General features: G+C 42.6%; 1 protein-coding gene across 3 annotated transcripts; it reads right to left on the reverse strand.

Moving 5' to 3' along the window:
* Positions 1–45: 45 nt before the first annotated feature.
* Positions 46–6,856, reverse strand: adcyap1b (adenylate cyclase activating polypeptide 1b). Of its 3 annotated transcripts, XM_029254545.1 has the most exons (7): positions 6,484–6,856; positions 5,768–5,872; positions 4,414–4,548; positions 3,836–3,940; positions 3,009–3,143; positions 2,401–2,521; positions 46–167 (listed from the first exon to the last, which is right to left on the reverse strand). In XM_029254545.1, the coding sequence occupies exons 2-7, from the start codon at positions 5,869–5,871 to the stop codon at positions 159–161; spliced, it is 609 nt and encodes a 202-aa protein (XP_029110378.1). In that variant the 5' UTR covers position 5,872; positions 6,484–6,856; the 3' UTR covers positions 46–158. The 3 variants fall into 3 exon arrangements, with proteins under 3 accessions (XP_029110378.1, XP_029110379.1, XP_029110380.1); XM_029254546.1 differs by lacking the exon at positions 3,836–3,940; XM_029254547.1 differs by lacking the exons at positions 46–167; positions 2,401–2,521; positions 3,836–3,940 and having other exon boundaries at positions 2,528–3,143.
* Positions 6,857–15,374: the final 8,518 nt, after the last annotated feature.

A 15,374-nucleotide genomic window follows, 5' to 3' on the forward strand; every position in this document is an offset into this window, starting at 1 on the left:
TTTAGCGCAGCACACAAAAATTAAGAAGGACAAAAGAACCAAGGATTGGAATGTAAGCTGGGGGTTTGCAGCATTGTAGGGCCACTAAATTGCCATCTGTGGCTGGTGGCGATTTTAAAGTCGAAGCAAGGCACCGAAGCCGCATGCTGCCTCCTGCGTCACAAAGCCTGGGGGAGAATGCAGAATTAAAGAAAGATTGATTTCATGTACAGAGGACTCAGAGGCACAGATCGAATCACTTTCAGCTCCCAGTGCTTACAACCCAAAGGCTCAACTGGTGACTGTGTGTGAACGCCCCGCTTCCTTCGCAAGGTGAGTTCTTTTTTTCATTCATTTAAATGTCTCCCTCTGGAAGACGTCACCTTTCAACAAGAGTTAGGGGTGGCGGTCATGTCTCAGAGCTGGTCTGCGTCTCGGTTTTGCGAAGACCTAACCCGACACGCTCTGTTCCTCCCTCCTCTTTAGCATTAGCAGTGGTTAAAGATCACTTTTCTTTGTTCCCCGAATGTCCAAGCACTGGATTATTAGGACGGGTCAAGAGGATTTGTTTAGGCATTCAGGCTCGATGAACCTGAACTTTGTCAAGGGGGGGGGTGTGTGTGTAAGGGGGGGGGGGGGGGGGGGGGGGTGTCTTAGAAAGAGGCAAGCATGGTAATGAGGTGTAACCACCCCCTCGCCTGGGCCTACCCTTTCACTGACATAGTCAGGCTTCTCCCAGAAGCCCCCCTCCAGCCCGCCCTGGCTTTTTCTGCCTCCCGGCTGATATAGCGCAGTTCACATACAGCAGCCTGCTCTCTCTCTCTCTCTCTCTCTCTCTCTCTCTCTCACACTCAACCTCATATACTCCAAAGCACCCAAACACTGCATATTCTCTACACCCTTTGGACTAATTTACAAAATACAAATGTGCATATATTCGAGAAGCAGTTTAAAAAAAAAAAAAAAAAAAAAACAAAACAAACAAACAAAAAAAAAAAAGAACAGCATAGACAATGAGGATGCAGCCCTTTTGGGCGTGGCTTTCAGGAAGCCTCCATCATCTATGAATGAAACCTCTTTTAAGATGATGCTAGAGCTCCAGCATTCTAAAAAGAAATATATATATATGTATATATTGTTAAAGAAATCAATGGAATAAGCATCTCTGAACTTCCAGGCATCACCTTTGCATTGAAACATAGAACATAGTATAATTTACATCTATTGAGTATAACTATGTAAAAACATCATCCCATGTGAAAGACATTCCTTCAATCTGCCCAACAGTGGAACCCTCAACTTTTTTTCCTGATCTACCTGCATGCCCACCTGTGGATAGGGGATTTAAGTCACATTTAACATTGAGTCATAAAGTGGTCAAAACAGCACAAAGGAACATACATTTACCACAGTAAACAGAGAGAAATACAGCATCAGAATCAGTGAGCAAAGAACGTGAGAGTGTTTTAGGCTGCACGTATTCAAAGGCTATCACAATTACTTTAATAATCCGCTCTAGCTTTACATTTGCTTCACATGACAATAAATTGAGGCACAATAAAGAGACCAGGAGGATTGAACACAAAGAAAAGGTGCTAAAACTGGTGAAATCTGTGAGATTTTTTCTTTTATGGTAAAATAACAAAATAATACAACTCAAACTGAGCCAAATAAAAAGTACCATGTGTCTTTTCTTTTTTTAATAACTTTCTTCCGTGCTCTTGACAAGAAGAGAGAAAGGACACGTTGCTCGAAGCTTCCTGCCGTACTCGGAGTCGTGCGAAATCGACCATGGCACTTTTTATGTGGAGTGACATGAAAACCCTAAGATGCTCTCAAGGTTTTGCTTAAGCTTCCTTGAAAAGAAAAAGAGCACTAGAGAGGAACACATGATACTTTGTGCGAGGTTTAGGCACTGAATCTCACTCTTCCTCTTAGGAGGAGTGGTCAGTGAACAGCCACCCCGGAAGGAGCTGAATTTTGCTAAATTCCCTACGGTTTGGCAAGTTTCCCTCACAGGAATATGCGTTATGGGAGAGCTTGCAAGGCATGTCCGAAAAGAGATTTTTTTTTTTTTTGAATTTCTGCTACCAGCTGTTCCAGCGGCATGGATCCATGATACTAATGTCTTTAAAATGACCTCAGAGTCGCTATATCAACATAGCCCATGACTGAAAAAGAAAGATACCAAAGAGGATCTGACCATACATATACATACACACATACATATACATACAAATATGTATGCATGTATTTCTATGTATTTTGTCAGGAAACAGAAAACACAGAATCAGGAAAGAAGGAGATCGGACTGTATATTCGGAGTGGGAAATAACAGGGTATAGCTGAGGTGAGGAGAGAGGGAGGGACAGCAGGGCCCCCCCACGAATAGGCTTCGGGAAAAGGAGCCTCGGAACTCACCGGAAATTCGGGAGAGAACTGTTTCAGCCAGTCTCCCAAAATAGCCTCAAACTCATCCCCATCCGGGAGGGCATCAAAGTCTATGTCTTGTAGAATATGGTGAAAATTAAAGTCTTCAGGGCTGTTGTAAATAAAAACACTAGGCTCTTAATTTCAGTTATAAAAAATAAAGGTAACATTCAGTTCATTGATTGTCTTTTTAACTCTATTTATTTCATGTATAGTTATATATGTATATACTTATATATTCAAAAGACAGGTTTCAGGTGCATACTGACCATGTGCACATTGATTTTTAACTCTTCCTCTTTTATTACAGGGCTAAATAAATATATAGCTATAGGTAAACTAATTGGTCCACAAAGTAGATCTGTGTGGTCTCAAGTGCTTTTGTACAAAAGAAAAACAATATTATTATCAAAATATTCATTTTAATGGCTTTACTTCATACATAAATACATGTTTAGAGAACACAGGAGCGATCCACTGATTGTTCAGATATCTCAAAATGACTTGATCTCAGGGCTGTACACAGAGGACAGTTTGGTGTTTGTCAACGCTACAAATAGGATAGCCGGCGTCCTTTGTTTCTAAATCTCTGTCTATACCTTTTCCCCAGGACAGCCGCCAGATATTTCTTGACAGCCATTTGCTTTCGGTAGCGGCTGTAGCTGTCTGTGAAGATCCCATCAGAATGCCTTTTGGACAAAGGCTCCGAGTCATCTTCCATATTGCTGCCACCACTGCAAAGCAGAACAAAACGAGGGTGTTGTCCAACTGCGTGAGACAGTGCCCCTTACCAGGGGACTGCAGATGAAGCAGCCTGCTTTATATTTGCTGCTAAAGACATCCCACTCACAGTTATTAAAATACCACATGGAGCACATCTTAACTTTTCATATAATTACGCAGAAATTATTTTTATTTCCTCTGGCCGCAGGGATACCTGCAGTTATGGCATATTTATCTTTGACCCCAGAGATGGTAAGAATATAAATTATTCATACTGAAAATGAAATGTATTCATCCACGTGGATTCCAGGCAAGTGTTTCTTAAAGGTACAACAGCAGTGTTGGAATATTGGCAGCTCTTTAACCAAAAAAGAAAAACCTCAAAAGCAGAGTTCGGCACAAATTTGGATTTCACAGCCTCACTGCAATAAATACTATTCGTTTTCTGGCCATCAGGACTGGGTTAACCGTCCACATGTAAAACATACATTAAAAAAAATCACACGTGCGCACACACACACAAAACATTATGTGGTTTGTGAACTGTGGGGAGGGAAAGGGAAAGCAAAAGAACACAGATGAAATGCTGTCAAATATTTAAAATGAAATAAAAGAAAAAAAAAAAGCAAATAAGTGGATAAATAAATAAACAAATAAATGGCGACCAAAACCATACAATGGACTTAAAAGGAAATCTCCTTACCCTACACGCTTTGCCATCAGAGAGTGCAGATATTTCCTGGCTGATAACTGACCCAGCACCTTCCTGTAGGCTTTATTAAATATCCCATCTGCATGCCTCTCCGTTCTGGGACAATAAGATGCCAAACACATAGATCATCAGTCACCCAGCGGAGAGGCAACATCTCAAAGTCAAAACCTGCCATTTAGGGGCCCGAACAGAGGCGCCACACTCAGTTCCTTGTCCTATCACGTTGATGGACTTGATTATTTGTGATACAGAGAAATATATATTTACTCCTCAGTGGGGCGAATATTTGTTTTCTGTACCAGAACCCAAAAAAGAATCAATCAATCATTCATTCATTCAATCAATCAATCAATTAGGAATGAGGAAGGGGGGAGATTTAGTGTCTGACTCCAGCAAAAAAAAAAAAAAAAAACAAAAGAAATGAGTCAAGGACAGAACATTTAGACGAAAAAAAAAAGGAAAACATTTAAAAGACATAAGAACAGAAAAGGAAAAGGTTGACGAGAAAATAATATCCCACTAATGAAATGTCCAGAGTGGAGAGCAGGAGGATGAAGGGAGAGAATCACCTCTTCTCGGGGGGGTAGTACAAAGTGTACAGGTCATCAGTGAGGGTGGGGAGGCTCCGCACAGAGATCTGATCAGCATCAAAAGACACGTCGGGTAAAGAATTCCCGTCCTCGTCATAAACCTCATTCTCAAGTCTGCAACGAGAAACACATGTTAATATCTGCGCCTTTTGCCGCCCTTTTCATTATTACCCTCATTATGTTTATTATACAAGCTTTCACCGCGGAGACGCAACATTGTGGACAGCAGGGTGGAAAACTAAGGTGCGAAAATTATTCGGGAGGAATAAAAAGGGTTTGGAAATTGAATGGAAAATAGTGGAAAATATTTGACAGGACAGCATCGTCTGTCCTTCTTCAACTGGTACTGATTGAACGAACGCAAGGTGGAGAATAAAACCCGAACGAAACGTGATTTAAAAACACGTTTTTTTAAATTTGGGGGGTATAGGAAATGACGCTTTTCTTGGAGTCTTTGGCCTTTTACGACGTAAATCAGATGGTTTGGTTAAAGAAAAAAAAAAGTGATTCCATTTGCGTTGTCATATAGCAACACAGAGATATGTATATATTATCGAAAATGGGCACAGTATAATAAACTAAATTGACACCCGCTCTTAACATTGAAAAAGAAAATGCTCGTTTGTTTCGTTATTATTTTTTTTTAAACTGTTTTAATTCATCTGCGCGAAGTACAACGGAATTTTTGTACCCAAACGAATTCCAGCCCGTGACGACGGTATATATGATTAAAAATTAATGTAATTCGAAGGAAACACGCGCAGCCTCGAGAAGCGCCGTTCCTATCATTAATCTCGCAGATTTATAATATTTCGCGTTCGGTAAAACAGAGCAGCGTCCCGATCGCGACACACCCCTCTCGCGCTGCCCTCAAATTCCCACAAAGCGCCTATTTCCCGTGTTTTCGCGCATCCCTTTGTTACGTGTGCGCGTGCACTCCTTACCGCGGTACACAGCTTTCATTCGTACGCTAATAAATATCGGCTCGAGCAAAAGTATCCACCCGATCTTCTGCAACACAGATTTTCTTAACAACTCTGCGGTAATAGAGACAGGAAAAAAACTGCAGCGCACGTGCCACGCAGCCGACATGAAAGGAGAACCGCGAAGGCGAACAAAATGAACCGCTCAGTCAGTGCAGCGAACATTTTCACTGTTTCCCCACCAGCATTTGCACACTTTCTCTTTTGTGACTCTTAAATGCGATTCTGTTCGTTGAAAGGAACTCGGTACTTTTAAATAAATAAATAAATAAATAGATAAATTACGCAAAGGCGTCGATCGCGGTTTCGGCGCGTGCACGGCGGGTACGGGTACGGGTACGGGTACGTACCTAACGCTGGGGTAACTAAGTCCGATGGGAGAGGCGTGCACGCTGCAGTGCGTTACGATTCCGTAGATGAGCAGTGCTATAGTGGCTTTACTGCACAGAGCCATTCTGAGGAGGAAACACAGCAAAGTTACAGCTCTCACACAGCAGCAGGTGCGCGGCTTCCCCTTCTGACCCAAACAGTAACTAATAAAAATAATTCTCATCATAATAATGATCATCATAATCATAAAATGTTAAGAAGAATAATCTGCTGCAACGCAGCAAAAGGCGGACAGCGAAACAGTATCTTGTCCCGAGTAGCATTGATTTAATGTACAGTTGCTACAATATATCAGAAATATTCATTTATTTCCCCCCGAAGGAAACTTTTTAAAAGAATGCATGCAGTAGGTGCAGGAGCATCCGTTTGGGTCTAAAGTGCAAAATGAAAACCCAAAGGAATGCATATAATAATAATAATAATAATAATAATAATAATAATAATAATAATAATAATAATGAACAAAAATGACACAGATTCCTGCACTTCTTTGCGCTCTTTTTCTGGTTAATTTCTTTCTTTCTTTCTTTCTTTCTTTCTTTCTTTCTTTCTTTCTTTCCGAAATCCTCCAAAAAAAGCTCTCCGGACCGGAGTGTCGTCCTCGGACTGTCCCCCCTGTGCCCGTGCCACGGGTCTCGCGCCCTGCGGCGGCCACGCGGGTGGCTCGGTCACGTACCTAGCGCGGGACGCGGCGTGGAAAGCGGACGCGGCTGCGGGCGCGGTGACGGCGAGCGCGGATCTCGACCCACGGCACTTCACTTCACTTCACTTCTCCTCCTCCGAAAGTGTCCAGCCCTCCACGCGCTGCTTCTCTTGTCTCGCGCTAATTTTATCGTTCCTTATTTATTTATTTATTTCTTTGAAAATTTATAAGCAACGCGCACCGGTCGGGTTTCTGCTCAGTCGAAGTGTAAACATTTGCCTACATATCATCTCTCTCGAGCGAAACTTTTTTCGTCCCGCGATCTCATTCCCCCCGTCCGGATTTTTATGCGCGGCTCGCGTGGCTTTCGCCTTTTTCATGAGGCGCGAGGAGGATGCCGCCGACGTCATCGAGCCTTCCTCCCCAGCAGAGCACTTTTGCATCCTCATCGGCGACCTGCCCGCCTGCTGCCACGAACCTTCAGCGCGTGTTTAGATTAGAGAGAGAGAAAGAGAGGGGTGGGGGGGGGAGCCATTAATGCGTGTTAAATTAATTTTCGGACAAAGGATGTCAATGTTTGTCTATGTGTCACGCACCGCCACCACGAGACCGTCCTGCGTGGGCAGGTCCGCTCTTATCTCGCTCATTCACTTCGAACCACGCTCATTTAAACATGATATTCCATTTCAGTGTGGCGATAATAATAATAATAAGAAGAAGAAGAAGAAGAAGAAGAAGAAGAAGAATGTTAAATGAATGGACACTGGTGCGGGACAGTGGGAGGAGGACGAAGAGGGGGGGTTAACAATAGACTGGGGGGATTTCGGTCTTAAATGTGGTAAAATCCCAAGGCACCGAACTTCCCTGAAGACTTGAAATAAAAAATAAGAGAAAGAAAACCGGAGTGGAGTAGGGAAGTCAGGAATGAGTCGTAAAATTATTTAATTTTTACATGGGATAGCTGGAACTCGAAGTGCACCTTCGCCACAAAGCAGAAACATATGACTGTCATATTTTTACTGTCCCTCAGCTTCAACCACACTGTTCCCTGGTATATAAATCAAACCTCGACCACTCATCAAAATCAGCGTTTTCCTGCAATTTCTTCCTACAATTCCGCCAAACTGCCGTCACGGTGTCACGAATACAAACATTTTAAATTTAATTTTTACATCTCTTCTCCTTTAAACAAGTAATTATTAATAAATCTCTTTGACATTCATTAAGTTTAATTGTATGATTCTAAGTCACGTCGCCACTATTTCTGTCTCCCGCACTTTAAAGCTTTTGATTTATGTAACTCAATGAAATTAAATTATTACTGGAAAAAAAGACCAGTAATAATACTGTAGATATTATTAAATGGAATATACGGATATTCATAGAAGTTTGGAGATATTTTATTCATTTATAGGTATGTGTTACATACATAGAAAACAGATACATTTATATATATATATATAAATGTATATAGATGTGTGTATATATACATATACGTATATACACATATATACATACACACAGAAAAAAATTTAAAAATTATATATATATATATATATATATATATATATATATATATATATATATACATATATTTATATATGTGTGTATGTATATTTTTATATATATATATATATATATATATATATAGATAAATTTTTTATTTTTTTTCCTTGGGTGATTCACACCAGTCCGTTCTGACGTCATGTGACGAACAGCAAAACTTTTCTCTTTTTTTTTCTCTTTTTTTCTGATTGGAAAATGACGCAGGGGTCCGTTCTTACATAAAGCTGCTTTCCGAAGGGCTGAGCAAAGACTGCCATCAAGTGGATGTTGCCTGGGGTTTGTGTTCGTGTGCGCGCTGCGTGCGTGCGTGCGTGCGTGTGTGTGTGAGTGTGTGTGTGTGCGCGCGTGCGTGCGTGTCTGCGCGCGCGTCACATATTACACACTTTGACCTAAGCGCGGAACGAAACCGACCGACTGCGCTCACCTGCGTCTTTTTACGTGGAACTGGAAGTTCGCTCGCAGACACCGGCAGTAAACTTTTTGGAAAGAAGATAAAATTTCAATTATGATTATATTATATTGAGTATAGCAATGATGATAATAATTAATAACTAAAATAAATAGTTTTAAATAACTAATATATTATATATGTACATACGATTTATATCTCTATATTATATTATATAAATCGTACGGTGGGCTTTCACAGTGAAACTAATGAGTTAGTTCAGCGTTTCTTTCTGCTAGAGAACCATGTTTTATCCAAATTTCCGATAAAGATTAACATTAAAAAGGAGACCTTCTCAATGTAAAACTAAATCCCTTGCTACGTTCCACGAACGAGTTTTTTCCTAATTAAACGACATCCGCGCGTTTCCATTCAATCATATATTTCAGAGAAGAAAGCGCTTCAAGGACCGTAACTTTTAAAAATCACAATAAAATCTCGATTGTTGATAGAGTGCCATTTTCTCATTTCTTGAACACACATTGAAAAAAAGCAATCAGATATTTCTTCAGTAATGAAATCACGTTTATATTGCCGGCCTGCTTTATTCACACGAGCCCACATTTGCCTGTATCTAGGACATATTTACCGTATTTAATACACATTGTTTACACTTGTATGACTCCTTTATTGGAGGTGTAAAACCTAACCGAGGCAGAACTCGTTCCTTCTCATTTATGATCATTTATGATCCCCCCCCAAGCACATCCCAAAACCCCATCTGTTTAGCAGCAAAACCCTCGCAATATCCATAATGACTACATATAATATCATACAATATAATATCCGGCTCTCTGCCCTGTCTGATCTTTTCTGTTGTCCTTCTAATCAGTGGAAAAAATGGAATTGATGTATACATAAAACATACTATATTAATACCGTCTTCCGCTACACAGCTCTTCATATTGCTTTATGGCAGGGATCTAACTTTGATTTAAAGTGTATGCAAAGGGGGGGGGGGGGGGGGGGCATATAACACAGGCACCCAGCAGCTGTCTCACAGGAGCAATTAAAGCCTGTGTTCGAAAAAGTACCTTGGACATGTCCACATGGTCCTTGATGTAGAAACCTGAACTTTATTCTAGAAGACAGGCCTTTGTGACCACATAGACATTCTAGAATGTTCTATTCACCACTTCGTGTGCATAGCCTTGCGGGGTTTGTCCATAATCCCTGTGATGTGATGTGAGTCTATCCATGTTGCTGCTCATCCTCTTCTTTTGTTTTTTTTTTTTTTTTTTTAGTCTTGCAGTCATCTCCGTCTTTTCAAGAGAATCCAGTCTTCTCATGGTGTGTCCAAAGTTTGATAACCTTCACCTCGCCATTTGTGCTTCTCCTGAGGTTCTGGCCTGACTCGATCTACCACCGATTTGTTCATTTTCCTCTCTGTCCACAGTGTCCTCAAGTCACTTCTAGCAGCACAGTCCAAAGTAGTCCATGTGTTCTTGTTCTGCACCTTCAGCATCCAGCTTCTACATCCATACTGTGTCAATATACACTGATTTACCAGCCAGTACTTTTCAACCATGTAGGGGGGTAAGGTGGCACAGCGGGCTTGGCTAGGTTCTGATCTCTGGATGGTCTGGGGTTTGAGTCCCACCTGGGGTGGCCTGCAGCAGGCTGACATCCTGTCCTGGGTGCGTCCGCCCCCCTCCAGCCTTACGTCCTGTGTTGCCGGGTTAGGCTCTGGCTTGCCATGACCCTACTTGGGACAAGCGGTTTCAGACTGTGTGTGTGTGTGTGTGTGTGTGTGTGTGTACAACCTTGCACTAAGTCCAAACCCGACTTTCATACCCTGTCCTCCTCATGGTGCAACACAAGGATGGCTCAAGTCTCCTTCTAAGGATATTTAATGTTTTAAATACTCATAAAGTCACATGGGTTCAAATGAGGACAAATGTTCAATCTTATTGTTATACTCTGCTCATTACCTTTTTCACTCTCAAAAATATATTGTATTTTCCAGTAGTTACTCTCTGTACAAGGGGGTGCAGCGGCGCAGTGGGTTGGACCGGGTCCTGCTTTCCGGTGGGTCTGGGGTTTGAGTCCCGCTTCGGGTGCCTTGTGACGGACTGGTGTCCTATCCTGGGTGTGTCCCCTCCCCCTCCGGCCTTACGCCCTGAGTTGCCGGGTTAGGCTCCGGTTCCCTGCGACCCCGTATGGGACAAGCGGTTCAGAGAATGTGTGTGTGTGTGTACTGTCTGTACACCTGTCTTTGTTTATCTGTCTCTTTGTCTAAAAGTATCACCAAGACATCTAGGATTTGCACACACACACACATTGACTGAAACCGCTTCTCCCAAGCGGGGTCACAGCGAACCGGAGCCTAACCCGGCAACACAGGGCACAAGGCTGGAGGGGGAGGGGACGCACCCAGGACTGGACGCCAGTCCATCACAAGGCACCCCAGCAGGACTCAAACCCCAGACCCACCAGAGAGCAGGCACAGGCCAAGCCCGCTGCACCACCACACCCCGCTCTAGGATTTCCAGGCTGCTGTAAAACTTTCTTACTGTCAAATGATACCTTTTGTAGAAACTCCAGAGTATAAAACAATTTAAGATTAACTCTTTTATATTGGAGGGGGGCGCGGTGGCGCAGTGGCGCAGTGGGTTGGACCATGTCCTGCTCTCTGGTGGGTCTGGGGTTTGAGTCCCGCTTGGGGTGCCTTGCGACGGACTGGCGTCCCGTTCTGGGTGTGTCCCCTCCCCCTCCGGCCCTACGCTCTGTGTTACCGGGTAGGCTCCGGTTCCCCCGTGACCCCGTATGGGACAAGCGGTTCTGAAAATGTGTGTGTGTGTGTGTGTGTGTGTGTGTGTGTGTGTGTGTGTATTTTATATTGGGGGAGCACAGTGGCATGACAGCACAGCTGCGCAGGGGGTTTAGCCTGTGCCTGCTTTCGGGTGGGTCTGGGGTTCGAGTCCCACTTGGGGTGCCTTGTGACGGACTGGCACCGTCATAGGTGCGTCCCTTACGCCCTCTGTTTCCAGGTTAGGCTCCGGTTCGCCACGACCCTGCTTGGGACAAGCGGTTTCAGTGTGTGTGTATTTTATATTGGTTCTCCTTTACCTTTTTTACAGTGCAGTTCCAAACACATGTTAAATTACTCTGAATTTTGAATTTTATATTGTTGTTGTTATTTATTTTGAAAATCACAGAAATCATGTTATGAATTTGAAAAATTGAATTGGTTCAGGATTTCAGTGCCTCAGCATAAACTATTATTTTTGTATTTCCAAAGCTGTTTGTTGCGTGGTTGTAACCTTTGTCCTTCCAAATATATTATTTTAATGTTAGTATTTGATCACTCATCTGACACCTTTGTCCAAGGACACTTTCAGTGTGAGATTCGATTTTATATTCTTAGTTTCTTCAGGCGGTATTTTTATCATCCCAGTTCAGGCTAAGTACCTTAAATCAAGGGTAGAGCAACAGGAGGTAGGATTCGAACCCGGGTGCTTCGACTGCAAGGCAAGGACTAGCATACTCCAAACCGACCTAGGTGGGACTTGAACCAACAAGCCCCAAGTTGAACCAGAGAGGTCTTAGGCTACTGGATAATTTACCCTTAAATAGCCACGTTAATTAATCCCACTCTGATACAAAATACATTTACATCAGAAAATGGAATGTGAAAAAATGGAAATATCCTACATTTTTTTCTTAAAAATATACGCCTGTCTCCCCAAGAGTATTTTGGGTAATTTTTTCATATTTACACATAGTCCAAAATACATTTTGAAATGATTGCTATGGAAGACATAGTTCCAGATTTATCTTTAGTCGTAGTGAAGAACATGAGAATCACTGCTCTTCATTAACGCTTTGGTGAGTCATTCCATTAAACGCAGAGCTCTGCTTGTCATCGGTGATGTCGGCCAAGCTCTACATCATCAGCTACCTGGAACGGGGTGAACGGTAAGACGGGAAAGACACAGAAAACACAACAAACATGCAGCAGAGACAGCAAGTACACAACAAAGACAGGAAACACACAGAGTACGCAGCAAAACGGCAAACGGCAGAGATGACAAACACACAACAAAGAGAAATTTATTAGTTTTATTATTGAAGAAGCAGAAAGAAGTGTTTAAAGTGCATGAAAAGAACTTGATATATTAGTTCATTCAGGTCTGTATTCCATTCACGACGAGAGCTGCAGTCTGTGATGGTGTGTGTGTATCCTGAATCCCAAATGAGGCCAAGACTAACACACTAGTGTAATACTGTGTGTGTGTGAACTGTGTTCACACTAATATTTATAGAGACATTATTAATAAAGGAATAGTGGATGGTAACGGAGGTAACACACACTGTGCATCTTACATACAGGTGCAATGTTGTGTGTACATTTGGAATGTGGACCTCCTGTGTAAGGCAGTAAAGCTGAGTGATGTACCCCAGTTGGCCCTGCTGGGTGTACACGTAACACACAAAAAAAGCCAATCTCTGTCACACGCACACGAGAAGTCTGCAAGAGGAACAATCCTGCTAAACAAAAAGTATTAATGTTTACTTCTTACATGGAATGTGCTTCAAAAAGCCTTAATAGGAGTCATTCAGCATCAGCAATTTTCCTGAAAGGACCTCCAAGTGAATTTTGCAAAAGGCATAAGATGAAAAACAGGACAGTAAGTGAAACAAGACATAAGAAATAAGGTTCAAGGTGTAACATTTGTTACATCACTGGAGTTTATTAAACTGTGGGAGAAACATCTATTAGGTAATCAAATAATGCAGTAATAAAAAAATCCAAACAGTTTTCAAAATATTATGTAAGTGTGGACAAACACACACACACACACATTTTCAGAACCGCTTGTCCCATACGGGGTCACGGGGAACCGGAGCCTACGCGGCAACACAGGGCGTAAGGCCGGAGGGGGAAGGGGACACACCCAGGACGGGACGTCAGTCCGCCGCAAGGCACCCCAAGCGGGACTCGAACCCCAGACCCACTAGAGAGCAGGACCCGGTCCAACCCACTGCGCCACCACACCCCCTTGTGGACAAACAAATGACATGAATTAACAAAATATTTTGACAGTATGATAACCCCTTGTATTGTGCTACCAGAAAAAAATCGTCACACTCAACTTACACACACACAGACACACACACACACACACATACTTTCCGAACTGCTTGTCTCATATGGGGTCGCGGGGAACCAGAGCCTAACCCAGCAACTCAGGGCGTAAGGCTTGAGGGGGAGGGGACACACCCAGGACGGAACGCCAGTCCGTCGCAAGGCACCGCAAGTGGGACTCAAACCCCAGACCCACTGGAGAGCAAGACCCAGTCCAACCCACTGCGCCACTGCGCCCCCCTCTACACTTAACTCATGTTTTGGAAAATATTATGTGAAACATACAGTAAACTGCACCAGGGATGCTGCAAATATTGATCCTTGAGGCTCTAAAGGCAGATTTCTTTGATTCACTGATTGATGCATAATAACGACATATTCACTGTTGTTGTTGTTGTTGTTGTTGTTGTTGTTGTTGTTGTTGTTGTTGTTGTTGTTGTTGTTGTTGTTGTTGTTGTTGTTTTGGGGCAACTGGTAGCTCAGTGGTTGAAGCTGCTGTCTTTGGACAGAAAGGTTGCAGGTTTGACTCTCACCTCCAGCTGTAGTACCCTTGAGCAAGGATTGCTACAGTAAAAATTACCCAGCTGTATAAATGGGTAATTTTAAGTAGCTCAACACTGTAAGTTGCTCTGGAGAAAAGCATCAGCTAAATGAATAAATGTAAAGTATTATTATTAATAATAATATTCAACATCATCACCAGGACTCAGAGAGGTTAGAGTTTAAATTGCTTCTCCTGTGTTGTGTTTACACTATTTTTACAGTAGGTGGCAGCTCCTGACTATCACTGTGATCTTTCTGGAAGCTTGTACTCTGATTTCCACCTTTAAATCCTCTTCCTCTAATTATCAGGTCAAAAACTAATTAATTACTGTATATATCACCATGCTTTCAATATGTCCACTCAAGGGAGGCATTAAACCTTTCTCCAGAATTGATGAGTAGGCTGTTGTCTAATAGGATTTGAAACTAATGCACCAAAATTCTTCATCTAGGTAGGTCCTCATAACATGATATCGCCGTCAAGAAGTTCAAAAGGAATATGTGGGTGTTTTGCAGATAAATCCTAATCAGTGCCGTGGAATGCAGTAGTTTTCATCTCAACATTGTTTGCTGTCATGGCATCCTTATCTGCTCAGCATCTCCTCTCCTTTCCCTGCTCACGGTGTCCTGGTGGAGACGACTGTCAACAAACTCTCCCGCATGTCCAGGTCCAGCTTCTCCAGAATTCTGCAGGTCAAAGACAAACTTTCCCACATTTAAATTTACATTTATTCATTTTGCATGTGCTTTCCTCCAAAGGGACGTACAACTCATAATTAAAAAATGTGCATCCACAAAAGATGGAGGTGCAGACACAGTTCTCAAAGTTCAGCCACTTAGTCCAATAGCACTTCTTAAAAAGCACACATCACACGAGTAGCTGCGTACGGAGTTGATAGGGATCTTTTTTACAGGTATTGCAGTAAAGGTTGATGGAGCAGATAGGAAATCAGGAGAGGAATGGGACTAAAAGAGATGTGCTTTATTTTCTTGAATTCTGAGTGGGATTCAGTAGTTCCGAGGGGCAGAGGGTGATCATTACCCCCACATTGGAGCGGCTAGAGGTGGAGGCGCATAGCAGTGTGGTTGGAGTATAGTGAGTATTCAGGTCCTGTAGACATCAGGGAGCAGATCCGTTGACGGTCCCGTAGGTCGTAATCACAGCGCTGAACTTGATTCGAGCAGCTACAGGAAACAAGTGCAGAGAGACAAGGAAGGGAGATACATAGGAACACTTTGGTAGGAAAAACAGAACTCATGCAGCAACATATTGTATTT

Source organism: Scleropages formosus, chromosome 9, assembly GCF_900964775.1.
Source record: "Scleropages formosus chromosome 9, fSclFor1.1, whole genome shotgun sequence".
Classification (NCBI taxonomy): Eukaryota; Metazoa; Chordata; class Actinopteri; order Osteoglossiformes; family Osteoglossidae; genus Scleropages; species Scleropages formosus.